General features: G+C 34.8%; 1 protein-coding gene across 3 annotated transcripts in view; it reads right to left on the bottom strand.

Annotated features, from left to right (window-relative positions):
• Positions 1-14,400, bottom strand: part of LOC105094165 (signal recognition particle subunit SRP54) — a 68,270-nt gene that overhangs the window by 25,293 nt on the left and 28,577 nt on the right. For 2 of the 3 annotated variants that reach the window (XM_010986132.3, XM_010986131.3), the window contains 3 exons: positions 10,241-10,411; positions 7,625-7,720; positions 6,206-6,723 (listed from right to left, as the gene is read on the bottom strand). In XM_010986132.3, the coding sequence (XP_010984434.1) occupies positions 6,632-6,723; positions 7,625-7,720; positions 10,241-10,411 (359 nt within the window). In that variant the 3' untranslated portion in view covers positions 6,206-6,631. Of the gene's footprint in view, positions 1-6,205; positions 6,724-7,624; positions 7,721-10,240; positions 10,412-14,400 lie in introns of those variants that run through there. The other variant, XM_064485892.1, reaches the window with a different exon arrangement.

Raw genomic sequence — 14,400 nt, 5'->3', positions numbered from 1 at the left:
CTATTCACTCTTAAAATCCATCCAGAACCCTTATGCCTGGAAGAATAATTCCCTAATCTGCATTTCCCAAAGTCTAGGAGGAAATCTGATTGTTGGATATGCCATTGGCACCCCAGATCATTCCCTTGCCTCAGCTAACTCCAGTCTTACTGATACCACTCCACCCTGTCTTGTTCAGAATTCATCTATTCTTGCAGGGTACCACATTTGCCTACTCAAATCCACAGCTCCTTTTCCTTGTTTGGTCAATAGAACCAGACAAAACCTCCAACAGTTCTTAGGAAAAGTTGTTCCAACAGCACCCTGTGGTTACCCAGAAACATTTGCTCTCACCTTTACCTTGCTATAACAAGGTAAAGGTGCAACAACAAAACATATCCTCATGATGACCCCCATGGATTTCAACAAGGAAGGCTTCTAGACAGCTCAAATATAACCAACCCTTGGTTTAATTTCACCTTGCAGCTCCTTTCTTTGTGCCCCATCTGGCTATGTCTTTATTTGTGATTGGAAGAGTTCTGCCTGGGGGATGTCCTGCCTCAATCCCCTTAACCCCAGGTTCTCAATGTGCCCTAGGACTTTTAATAGCTCCTTTGACTGTGTTAAATTCTTCAGAAATTACCAAATGGCACATATGCTCTACTTCTTGCCTCCAACGAGACCTCCTCTGAGAGATTTCAGAAATACCTAAGAATTATATTCCCCATGTGGGGGACAGAAACACTTGGCAAAATCGTTTGAAATTGCTGCCACCATAGCAGACATAGCTAATGCCACAGACATAGGATTAAGTGCCCAAGAAAACTCCCTAAACTCACTTGCTCATGTTATAACAGATAACTGATTTTCCTTGGACTACCTTCTGGCAGAATATGGAGGTATCTGTACCACCTTAAAATATCACCTCCTGTACTTGGATAAATATTTCTGATATAGTAGAAACAAATTGAGGTCCTACAGAAGAAAGCCACTTGGTTTCATTCTAATACCCTCAACACTCCCCTAATGTTTGATGTGTTCAGCTTGTTACCCTCAAACAATGGACCTTAGTTCAGAACTGTTCTGTGAACTGGGTTATAGTTCTTAATAATTGTTGTTAGCCTTTTTACACTGATAAAGAGCTTGCTTAAATTGATTACTTCTATACTTAACCATACTACTGCTCAGTTAAAGTTCACGCAGATCACTATGCTTGAGGCAGCACAATGTCACAGCGCTGCGAATGATTTTCCTGATCTATCCATTGATTCTTACACACAACCCACCTTCTGAGGGGCATGATGAATCCAGAACAGGTAGCCAAGCCACTCCAGCGATGTGGACTAAGAGTTGTTCCAGTGATGTTTTCTTTAGGAAAAATCATAAGCAAGAGGGTAATGTGAAAGGTACAATGGCATAAGTGACAGACGTGCCCTGAGGACCTCCAGGTTCACTGGCCATGCTAAACTTCTGCTGAACTCTCTAAAATAAAATGTTGATATTGGCTACTTTGCCGTAAGGAAAGAACAATCCTGAGAACTGTACTTTCCCTGGACTAAAGAAACCATACCTTTCTCTAGTAGTGGATGAAATATACTTGATAACCCAACTGTGTATATAGAACAATTTTACCTCCAACCCAAATTTTTGGTACAAAATGTGTAAGCAAGTTCTGCATGAACTTCCTCCTTTTCCTCATAAAAACCTCTACCCATTTTCCTCCAGTGGAACACTATTCTAGGTACCTCTGGTATCTGTGATTCCTGAATTACAATTCTAAGACCTCAAATAAAATGCCTTTGGCTTCTTTTTTTTTTTTCCCCCATCATGGCCTTGGGTCAGCAATTTACTGCATACCAGGATAAGGTGAGGGCTCGAGGAGTGGCACAGGGCCCTCCACACCATTGGAACTAGCATCTGTGGCCACAGGAAGATGTCCAGGTTATTCTGACTCATAGTTCTCCCAGTCAGCTTCCAGTCCAAGGCAGCGGGGCAGCAACTCCAAGGAATCTGGGCTCCTAGAGGCCTGGAACTTAAGGAAGGCATTGATCTCCATCCCTGACACTGCTTCTAATGGTAACTGTTCTTCCCCAAACTCATCACATCACATACCAATCCAGCAAGGCCCAGCCACTTCAAGCTCAGAACTACACAGACCCCCATGTGGAGCAACTCCCACTCCATGCATCTCCCTTTTCCCTCCTCAGAAGCTCCTAGAATCTCAGGGCAATTGGAACACAGGCTCTGGGTCCTGTCCCTTCCTATACTGTGACCAGCCTGCAGAGCCAAGGCCTCTTTAGGCATGGTTGCCACATCTATTACTAGGGGAGTAGAACCAGGTGTGGGCTCCTCACAGGGGTATCCTGCCTTTGGCTTTACAGTTAGTGCTTCTTACAGTAGACAAATACAATAAGAAGGAAACTGTAGAAAATGAAAGGACATGTCAACTGAAGGGTTTCACACTCCCTGTATTTCCTATCAAATGGAATGTCAAGAAACAAGCAGGTATTTCTTGCACCACTTCTGCCAGAAACAAAACTCTGAACCCCTTAATTGATTCCCAAAGTCAGAAATTATGGGCCCATGAATATATCCAGTAACAAGTCTTACCTCTTTTGGGTCACTGAGGAACAAATCTCCCTCATTCTATTATCAAATCACAAAAAGCAAACAACCATGATTCCTAAATAATGCAGACAGGCAGACATTACATGATCTCCTCGATGTAGATATGGGACTTTTCTCTGGAAGGTCACAAAACTTTGGCATATGTTGCTTAAGAAAAACAGACCACACACACACAAAAATACAGACCACAGTCAGAGGATATTACTCCCTTCTGCTTCCCATTAGAAGTCTTTGTGTCAGAGTAGTCTCAGGCCTCATGCAGGGGATTTTCTTAGTGTTAGACTCATCTAAATTATCCCTCCTACAAACACGTACTTCTTGACTATTTTTCCATTTATGAACCAACTGGTACCAAGGAATCATGGTTTTAGACTAATGAGAGAACCCTTTAAAGCCAAATGAAGCTGAAGCTTTTCAAATGATGATCTGAACGAAGAGAAACAAAAGCCATGAAAGTTGCAAACAGTAGCACAGGCATGCCAAACAGAAGAGCTTGTGTGGCACCACATTAATATCACCAAAGAAAATATGCCATATTACTAGCTTACAAGTTGTATTTTCATTTTAAAGGTATCCGAAAATTACGTTGTACTCAACATGCTCATATAACAGACAAGAGGTCAGTAGAGAGGGATAGGGCCTAGAGTCCTGGGTTAGCAATTACTCAACACTGAGCACAAATAAACTGCTACCTACCCCTAATGGCCAAGTGTGGGGAGGAAAAGCCACAGCAAAATTTCACAAGACATCAATAACTACTTTACAAAAATAACAAGCCACAGACTATACAGGTGATCTAGAAGTAAAATTTAAATTAGTTCCCCAGTATCTGGGCTATAAATTCATCATGCCTGTAACTCATGGCTCAGGAGCAAAGAAGGTATTAGGTTCAACTTTAATGTAGTAGCTTAATGTTCAGAACTTGGTAATTGGAGCTTAGAGCAGAATTTTGAAGATGACCCTTTCTAATCCAGTGAATGCCAGCAATGAACAGAATCATCTAGATTTTAGCTGTGATGATGGTTTTCTAGTTTTGAATATGATAACTTACTTGGCTTTATTAATAATTATTGCCAGGTTTTAAGGAAGACCAAAACTTACTTACATTTAGTTGTTATTTAGCCATGGTTCTCCCTGACATAGTTTTTATTAGAGCTTATTCAAATTCCGTGGTTACTATTTTTTTATTATAATAAAATACTTGCTTTTACTGTATACACAATCATCAATCTGAAAGTCCTCACATTTATTTCAAACATTTTATCTCATTTTTTTACTCAAACATTTGTTTATATGTACTAGAGCTATCTGTAAAACAAATTAATTCAATTTTATTTTATATTATGGTTTACTTTTTAGAACCCTTACATTCACTGACATAAAGTATTAATATTATATTAATTTTACCAACATTATATGCATGATGAGACTTTAATCCCAGTAAATTTCCTGGTTTTATTACCTTTGGTGTATCAGTATTTATTGATAATAATACACTTCTTTTTAGCTATATGCATTATACTTCTATGCAAGGTTAGTACAATATTACTGAATATCAGAACTTAGGACTTCTCACATTATAATTACAGTATTATTTGAACAATATAATGGTTTATGTAACACACTTTAAAATCACTATTACTACCTATGAAAAGTACTTTATTTTTTCCAAAAAATTCCTCCTTAAATTGCAATGCAATGTATATGTGTGTGTATGTGTATATATATATATATATATATATATACACATACACACACCTTATATCCTATATGCCAGCAAATATGACACTTCCAGAACACTGACATCAGGTTAAATTTTTAATTTGCCTTTTCTAGTTATTGTAGTTTGTTGATAATTTAAAAAAAATTTTTTTAATGGAGGTATTGGGAATTGAACCCAGGACCTTGTGCATACTAAGCAGGCATGCTAACACTGAGAGCTATTACCCCCCCCACATTGATAATTAATTAGTTTGTTTTTGCTTTAACATTACATAAGCACTGTAAGCACAAGAAATTATACTAGTTTTATGTTTGTACATATTTAAGTAACATTATAATAAAATCCAAGAAGAATGCAATGTTGTATAGTATTAGATCGAGTGCTAGCTCTAAGTTGGGAATAGGACAGATATCAAAAAGCTAAGGAACCAATTTTAACAATAGTGAAAAATAAAAGGAAATTTGTTCAAATTATTAAGGAATTTGATTTGATACTGTACTTGTGCTGTCAAAATACCAGTACTTTGATAAAAACTTATGAAAACTGAAGGATAGCTTTTTTAACTAAAAAGATGCCAGGCTGAGGAATTAATGGAATCACAATTTTAGAGAGCATCTCCAATTCCCCTTATTTTATAGAAAAGGAAAGAGAAATGGAAGCTGAACTAGGTGTTCTGGACCTTTAGTTGTGTCCTTGGCCAGTGTTATTTTTGCTTCTGAAAAATATAATTTGTATCAAACACAAAAATACTAAAAACAATGCCCCAAACCATAAAGTCTGGACAACTGTCTCATTTCCTTTTTTGGTCAAAATGTAAAAGTGGTATGCCCAGGATAGAAATCACAAAAATGCATGCCCAGAAAAGATGGTATGCATCAGTTTAATAAGAAACTAATTTGAAGAACAATATTTTCTCTCATTGTCAAATTTCTATAGCTGGACCTTGCAATGACATTTTTGCAGAACACAAGATACACAATTTTTACAGGGTATACAAATATTCTATAGGGATGTTAAAGTTTTTACCTGGTGAAAATGATATAGTGAGATATAAAATCTTTGCCTAAATAAACAAAAAGATCAGTTGCATTCTTTATGTAATTATTTTTTAAAGATACTTTGGCTATTAAGGTCTTTTTAAAACACTTGAATTATAAAAAAGTTAATACTATAAAAACTAGCTATTTCTTTCACTCTCTTTCTACTACAGATCAACTCTCTGCTGAAGATCAGTTCATAATAGTTCAAAATACACTGTTACACCATATCTATTATTTTCGTGATGTCAGTAATAAGTAGGTATAATAATTATTCTAGTATTTTAAAATAATTCCACAACTTATTTAAAAGCTGTTGTTCTAAATGAAATGTGCAGCAATCCAAAGTAACCAACAACCAAATCAATCTTGTCATGGTCTCATTATTTTTAACATATTAGTGACAGCCTTATATCTACAATTATTTTCCCATTAGGAGGTCTATATATTAGCTATTATCATCAAAGAAAATCAATTTCTTCAAGCAGATTTTTGGTAACACAAAATTGGCTTTTCAAGAAAATCACATATTGCCATTAAGGCCTCAAAAATATGAGGTAAAAAATGCAAGTTATATACAAAACATTAAACTGTGAAATGTAACCAAATTCACAATTTCAATTTAAATGGCAGAGCTGTAAGATTTTCTATGGCAAAATTATCTTTATTATTCCAAAATAAGCAAAAATTCCTAATACTAATGGTTACGTTACTCTACCATATTTCTCAGTAAAGATATACTTCTGGAAATAGTTTTAAATATTGATTTTTCTTTCTGCCTTTTAATATTTATACACTGATAATTTTAAACCATAAAGAAATTTAACAACCCCTTAACTTATAACGACTTTGAAGTTTATTTTACAGCACTTTTATTGAGACATCATGTAACTACTGACCAGGACTGTTTACAAATGTAATGCTTGTCCTCTGAAACAATTAAAAACTTTTAAGTACTTAAATTTTACATCATGATTTGTTTAACTTAAGTGTTATGATGGTTGAAAACTAACAGGAGAAAATCTAAAGCAAAAAAATATAATGATTTCCACAAAAACCATATATTCCTCCCTTATGCCAAAGGAAGGGAAGGAAAAAAGGAGAAAAGGAAAAAAAGAGGATGGGGGAAAAGATGAGAAGAGAAAGAAAGAGGGCAAGATAGGCAAGAAAAATACTTTTTTTCCGTTTGCAAAAAGGAGGGAAACTCTTGAGGTCTCAGCAAATAATGTAATTAACCGAGTCAGTTTATATTAAGGCATCTTCTTTACATGTTATTGAATCCCATCATGCCTTTCATATTGCCAGCAGCACCCTGTTGAAACTGCCTCATCATTGACTGAAGTCCCGCCATACCACCTAGAATGAAAGAATAAAGTCAGATAATTAATAAAAAGAACTGGGAACATGTTACTTTGGCCTAATAAACACTTGCACTTCTAAAAAATATACTAGGTTCTGCCTGCAATCTGATGATCAGCCTTAAAAAACATAAAAATTTCCATTATCACTGGTATCCTCACCTATAAAACAGAATAAATAACTTACCTGGTCAAGTTATGAGGAATACATACTACATGAAGAGATCGTAGCAACCATACCTGTCACACAGTAGGAAGTCAATAAACCTAAACAAAATTTTTTTCCCCAGGAGGTCTAAGAGTCTTGTAAACAGTAATCAATTGGGGCAGGGGTGGAGGGTAGTAATTTCATAGGACTTAAAGGAAGAAAAGAATTCAGCATAATTAAACATCCACAATATGTCCAGAACTGTACTAAATGCTTTCATATCTATTAGCTCATTTAATCACCACAATTTCCTGATGAGATATTACCTGTGACTTTACAGACAGGAAAAGTGAGGTTCAGAAAGTTTAAGGAACTTTTCATTGGTTACACAAGTAAAAGTGGAACTGGGTTTTCAAAATCTTTAGATAATTCCAAAGTCTCACCATTGAAAATATCTAGATTCTAAACTAGGGCAAAAGGTCACCAGAACAAGCATTAACAAATGACAATGAAGTATCTTACTAAAAAAAATCATAGACGGCAGCAGAGGAGTAAATAAAACCTCAGCTTATATAGCACTATTACAGTCATTCATCTTACAAGTTAGATGGCCCTTTTTCTCAAATCATATATTGTTTGAACAGATTTTCATATCACAACAGAAGGCTTATTAAAACTCAACCCTGTATTATATATTATATTTATATAAACTAAACCATGTATTAGCAGCTGGCAACAACTTTGTATTTACCCATGTGATGAAGAACTCTTGGATCCATCATTTTGGCCATTTGTTGATTCAATTTTGCCATCTGTGACTGGCTCACATTCTTAGACATGTCACCACCTGGAAAAAAAAAAGTTTCGAGTCAATATAAAACCTAATATAATCAGGGTATCATAGAAAGTTTAATGAATTGAATAAATATGAAAAAAAACCCACCATATAATCTTATCACTCTAACACAATTATTTCTATTTGTACATATTCCCTTTTTTTCTTGTCTTTCCCTTTTAATCTTTATCTCAATTACATACATATTTTTGAGAAAGAACAAATGAAATTCGATATTAAGGCACATTTAAGGGACTTTCTTAAGGGCTACAATTTTTGTTAATACTTGTACCTGTGAATAAGTCACTATAAGCAAAACTGTATCCAGAGGTTATTAATAGTAAGCTATAACAACAATTGTTTAATAGTGGTATGGTAGAATGCTAATCAAAAAACTTCATGGATATGGGTTAACTGAGAAAGAGACTGGATTGCTGATAAATGGATATCATAGAGAAATTGAGGATTTGTATATATCTAAGAAGCTATTAAAAATAACAAAAAGCTTCAGAGAATAGAAAGAAAAATAATGCAATTCCATTTATCAATTTCTACACACTTAGTCAAAACTCCACAGTAAAAAGGCAGCCACAGAAAGAGATGCACTCTAGGGCAGAAGAGATAAGAGCATCCTATAGAGAGTAACTGCTGTGCTTCTAAGAGACAGGAAGCCAAAGAGATCATTGATGCAACAGCAATGAATAAGTAGAGCTGCTTCAGCAAAACAGTTCATTTCAAAGGAACATTAACTCTGGTCCTTCTCAGGAACACTTGTGAAAATGCAAATCAAAGCCGACCCTGATTCTCTGATCAAAGCTGGCTAATCTCAATAAATTAAATCAATTAAGAACTATAAATGAAAGAAGATACATTTTTATAAAACATGATATAATCTGTGAAAGTTTTTTCATAATTAATTTCTGTAAGATGTGAATTTTATGAGCACTGGTGAACTGTTTTAAGAGTTTGTCTCTGAGGACTTAAAACTTCAAAAAATTATTAAGGGTTTGGTGTGACAAGGACGTGCACCGTGTCCACTGCTCACTTCATCTTGGTTGTGCCTTTACTGAGCAGTCAATGGACTGCTGGACTGATGGATCTGCAGTAGTTCAGTCAAGGACAGTTAGGGTTGTTTAGGAAAGATGTTAAAACTGACTTAGTGTGTTTACAAATCACTATCTGAAATAGCATGTGATGTTAGGAATTATAACCAATTTTAAACATGTTTATCTAATGTTTCTCCCTTGTCACAAAAAAGGAAAACAGGATATAGCAAGCAAGGAAAATAAGGAAACTGTCAAAGACAAAAGGTGATTAAAAAACTTATGGAAATATTCATCTTTTTTAAGAAAGCTATTTAGTGATATCTTTGGATGTTGCCTAATCAGTATTTCTTAAATAATAAATTCACTTTATAATAGTGTTTAAAATACAGGAAAAAAAAATTTCAGAGAGGGCCAGGACAGCTGATTAACTCTCCAGAAGAAGCAAACTCATCTGTTTAACCTTACACAATACATAGCAAAATAAATTCTATGTGGCATAAAAAGTAAAACCTAAAAAATAAAAAAGCCAAAATGAGTTAAAAAAAAAAATAGGTGATTACACAGGGAAGGTTTTTATGAGTATAAAACAAATCAAATCAAAAGGCTAGACTGCATTAAAAATGAAAACTTCTGTTCATTAAAAATATAAATAATTATAAAAGGCAAATAAAAACTGGGGAAAATATTTATAAACATGATCCAAGGATTTTAAAAAGTTATTGCAAGGCAATAAAGGAAAAAATTAAGCAAATGGACAAAAAACCTAAACTAAGAGGGGATTCACAAAGGGAATTCAAACCAGTAAATGTACAAATAAATGTTAAACGTCAGTAATCTAAAAAACACATACTGAAAAAAATTTGACCATTAAATTGGAAATATTGAATTATTACAAAACTTATTCAGCATCTACCATGTTTCTGATCAAAACAGACAAAATCCCTGGCCTCACAGAAGACTGCACAGAAACTGATGTAAGAACTGATACTGATACAGAAGCAGATGAATCAGCTTAAACATCCAACAAAAAGGCATTGTGCTAATGAACAAAGACACATGCATAACTAGAATGGTACTCAGTGGTTAAAAGTTACATTTTGGAGAATACTTGACAATATGGAAAAAAAGTCATGATTTATCAGAAGAAAACACTAATTATATCAAATGTTATTCTCTGGGGAATAAAGGTAATGGGTGTTTTAAATTTTTTTCTTATACTTTCTCATATTCTCTAAATTTTCTTTAATATATAGTACATCCTCATAAAAATAAAGTCATTAAGTTTGTTTTTTTTAATTAGTGTTTATGATCTTAAATTTGAAAACATATAAATCACAGATCACATTATAAATCCTGGAAGTACTTATGAAATTCAGCAGTATATTTTCTAATATTGATCATATTCCCTAGCTTTAATTTTTAGTTTCTCAATTTCTTTCTTTCCTTTCAGTGTGTTAACTAATGATGAGCTTCTTATTTTTCTTACCTTTGAAAAGTCCTTTGATACCTCCCATCTTTTTTACCATCTGTGCAAATTTGGTATATTGTGTCAAAAGTTCTTGAACATCTCTCGTTGACACACCTGATCCTCTTGCTACTCTTTGGATTCTTCCTGGTTGCTTACTAAAAACCTTGGCACCATCAGTACTGTCAAGTTCTGCAGGCAAGGGCCAGTTACTTTGACTTACATACAATTAACATTAATTATCAAAGCAATTATGTCCAAATATCTTATACACAGAAAAACAAATATAATGGTCAAACCACCACGAGATTTAACAAATGTTATCGTCTGCCAAGTTTGCATCTGATTTTAAAAAATTAAACATGGAATATAGTCAAAATAATATAATATTAATAAGCTAAAAAATAATAAACAAATACACATGTCCTTACCCTACAATTTAAGTAAAATGAAGCATTCTGAAAAATTTTCTTTGAAAGCATGTCTACCCTTTCCATATCTCATATCTAACTGCACCTCAGAGTACATACCAGAGGTATAAGGTATATTTCAAAAAGGAACAAAAGTGCTCACCTTAGCTCTAAATAACTATTAACCTTTAAATCATAAATTTAGGCATATAAGCAAGTAGAAGTAGGTAGGTTCTCCCTATAATCAACTGAACAATAGTTTTATTTCCTATATAATCAATTACTACCGGTATTTTAATCTGTAACATAAAGAGTTAATTCCCTCCAGTGTTTCAATAACTCTTAGAATATGAGGTATACTTCTTATGAAATTAGTTGCATAATCTCAGGAACAAAATGGCCTTTAGTTAAAATTTCTATCATGGGGGAAGGGTATAGCTCAAATGGCAGAGCGCATGCTCAGCACCCAAGAGGTCAGGGGTTCAATCCCCATTACCTTCTACGAGAGGAAATCAATGAATAAACCTAATTACCTCCCCCACATTAAAAAAAATATCTTTCTTTCATGTCTGCATTCTCTCTACAATATTCCCCAATAAGTGGTCACCTAGCCTCGATTTTAATAACCCCAGGAGATGACCTGCTATCTAAAATAAGGCAATCTATGCCATTCTATTATACCCATAATTATGGAAAATCTTTTCACATATTAAGATGAAGTATATTTGCCTGGCACTTCTTCCTATTTTGCATAGATGTCTCCTTGCCAGGCACAAAGAATGAGTTTTTCAAATGCTTAGAGCCACCAGGTCTCCTGTGAATCTTCTCTAGGTGACAAATATCCAACTCTTATAACAAGGTTGAGCACCCCATTTATAATGCTGATTTCCTAAATACATCTTCTAATTTGTCTATGCCCTCTAAGCTTATGGTCCAGAAGTAAACTGAAATCAAGGTATTACCGACACAACACAAATAAAGATCAAATTACCTCATAATAAACTTATAGTCTGTTAAGACCTCTAAATCCATTTCATAAATGCAGCTTTTAAGTCACATCTTCACAATAAAATATTTAGGAAATGTGTATCATATCCCTCCCAAGAGCTCAAATGGAGTGAGAGAAAGAAGACAAGCTAACAATGGCACACCCTGGTAAGCAATAAGATAAGAGTGAAGCCAACAGCAGAAAGGAAGTGAGGAAAGGCTCCATGCTGGTGGTTTCCCTTTAACTGTGTAGTCCTGAGGGACAAGTATGAGTTAAGTACAGAAGAGAAAGGAGCAAGGGACATTCTAGGAAGTAGAACATAGATTCCTAGAATAAATGAAAATAGTTTTGTGTAGAAGGAACCAACCATGGATGAGAGCTGAGAAATTTAAGAGGTTACAAAAGTAGTAAGGACAAGATTTTAGCAGAACGTGTATGCCAGGCTTAGGAACGGAGAGTTCATCATGAGGACAATAAAGAGCCACTAAAAGATTCTGACTTCAGAATTGTTACGGTTAGAGAGCCCATTCCTGTGGCAGTGAGGAAGACAGATTAAAAAGAGGAGTGAAAAACAGAAAAGGAAATGTTAAGAGGCTCCTGCAGCAATCTAGGTCAGAAATGATAAGTGTATGAACTGATGCAGGCGATACAGACACACAGAGAAGAGAGAAGATATGGGAAATATTTAGGAAGTATAGCTCACTAAGTCTAAGATGATGTTAAGTTTCCTATATTCCATTTGAAGTAGAAAAATAGATACAAATAGACTGTGATAAGTTAAATATGAATGTATATTGTAATACCTAGAGCAACTACTAAGAAAACTATTCAAGAAGTATACTCAGAAACACTACAGATACATTAAAATAGAATACTAAATAATGTTCAAGCAATCCATAGGAAAGTAGACAAGAGAAAACAGAACAAAAATCAGAGGGAGCAAAAGATAAAATGGCAGAATTAAAGGCTAATTATATATATATATTTTATGTAACATATTATCAGTTAAAAGAAATTATCAGAATTATTAAAAAAATAATCCAATTACATGCTATTGATATGAAACCCACTTCAAATATAATAATATAGGTAGGTTAAAGATAAAAGGATAGAAAAAGACATACAATGCAAACAACTAGTTAAAAGAAAGCTGGGGTGGTGATAAAGTAGGCCAGGGACAAAGGAGGACATTACGTACATATTGATAAAAGTGTCAGGTCAATTCACTAAAAAGACATATCAATCCTAAATGTATATGTACCTCAGAAAACTTTCAAACATGTAATAGAGATGTCTGTCCCCATTTAGTGAGCATCGAGAAGGGAAGTGATCCAGAGTACAGATTCTCAAGCCAGAAACCCAGCCTCTCTCCATTCCTCAGCTAGTGACCTTTGGTGGATTACCCAACTTCGCTGTATCCTGATATTTAAAAGTTACATCATAATGGATTCTGACCCCCAGAATTGTCCCTTAATGAGCTGTTGTGGATTAATATATGTAAAGTGCTCAGGACAGTGCCTCAGGCAGAATAAACACTAGATAAGGCTGCAGTTATTATTAATTCTACATTCAAAACTTTTTGCAGTGTTGAAGATACAGAGATCAGAAACACAACCTTATCTGGGTTACTATGAAGACCTAGAGATCAGGAAAGAGGTAGAGACTACAAAAATTAATCAGGTAGTAGACAAAGCATAGATGTGGATGAATTATTCAACAAACATGAGCAGAAGGATAAGAAAAACTGGCTGGTAACAGAACCCTGTAGCATATATTTATTTAAGAGGTTGGCTGAAGATAAGACCAGTGAAAGAGACTGAGTTAACAAGAAAGTTAAGGGTAAAGAGGGAGATGGTAATGGAAACCAAAGAAAAAAGGCAGTTAATGTACACTGTTATAAAGCATCCACTGGAGTAGACCAGAAGAAGGTTATTGGATCATCTAGTCCCCATTAGCTCACTCAGACAATATTTTCCCATAAGAAACATGTTTAGTGTGTCTTATAGATTCCTTCCATTTCTAAACTATCAAGATTTTTGATGGTAATAGATGATACATTCAACTAAATGCTATTGTGGCACATCTAGTGAGATGAAGTTGTTTTTCTTCATTCTTAACCTTTTATGCAGTGAATAAAATCAACAGACTTGATAATGTTGGGGGAAAAAAGGTTATTGGAAATCTCTGTATGATCTATTTCAGAGTAATGGTGGAGACAGAAGTCAGATTTCAGGAGTTTGAGAACACAAACCATTCTTTTAAGAAGTTTGCCTGAAAAGAGAGGCAGAGTAAAAGCATGAGGGAGAAGTAAAGCCCAGAAAAAGTGAACTTACAATTGTATGCTGATATGGAAAAAGTCAGTATACTGGTAAGGAGAGACTGGAGATATAGGAGAGGACTTTATTAATGAAGAGAGCTCCTCAAAAAAACTTGAAGAATGGTTTGTGGCTCTCACAATCTCATAGGTATGTTAGCCGAAGGCTGAAAGAATTCAATGCCAAAAGCCTGTATTTCTTTGTAAATAAGGCCAGAGGTCAAGTGGTAAAGTAGAAGGCCTACAAAATGGTGATAAATGTTTGGCCTACCCACTGGGTTGAATCAGAAAGGGTGCCAAAAAACTGAGAAAACGATAAAGGGATCATGGGACTAGAAATGCTCATGGGCTGAGGACTTGGAAATACAGGAGAGAGTGACAATCTAGGATTACAGAAATAGAGCAGTGTACTTGAGAAGACTGAAACCTTGAGGGTTTCAGGGCAAAATAAGTTTGTAAGCATTGCTGA

The sequence above is a fragment of the Camelus dromedarius genome, chromosome 5 (assembly GCF_036321535.1).
Source record: "Camelus dromedarius isolate mCamDro1 chromosome 5, mCamDro1.pat, whole genome shotgun sequence".
Lineage (NCBI taxonomy): Eukaryota > Metazoa > Chordata > Mammalia > Artiodactyla > Camelidae > Camelus > Camelus dromedarius.
Note: the sequence above shows the minus strand (reverse complement) of the source record. Positions and strands in the feature narration are given on the sequence as shown.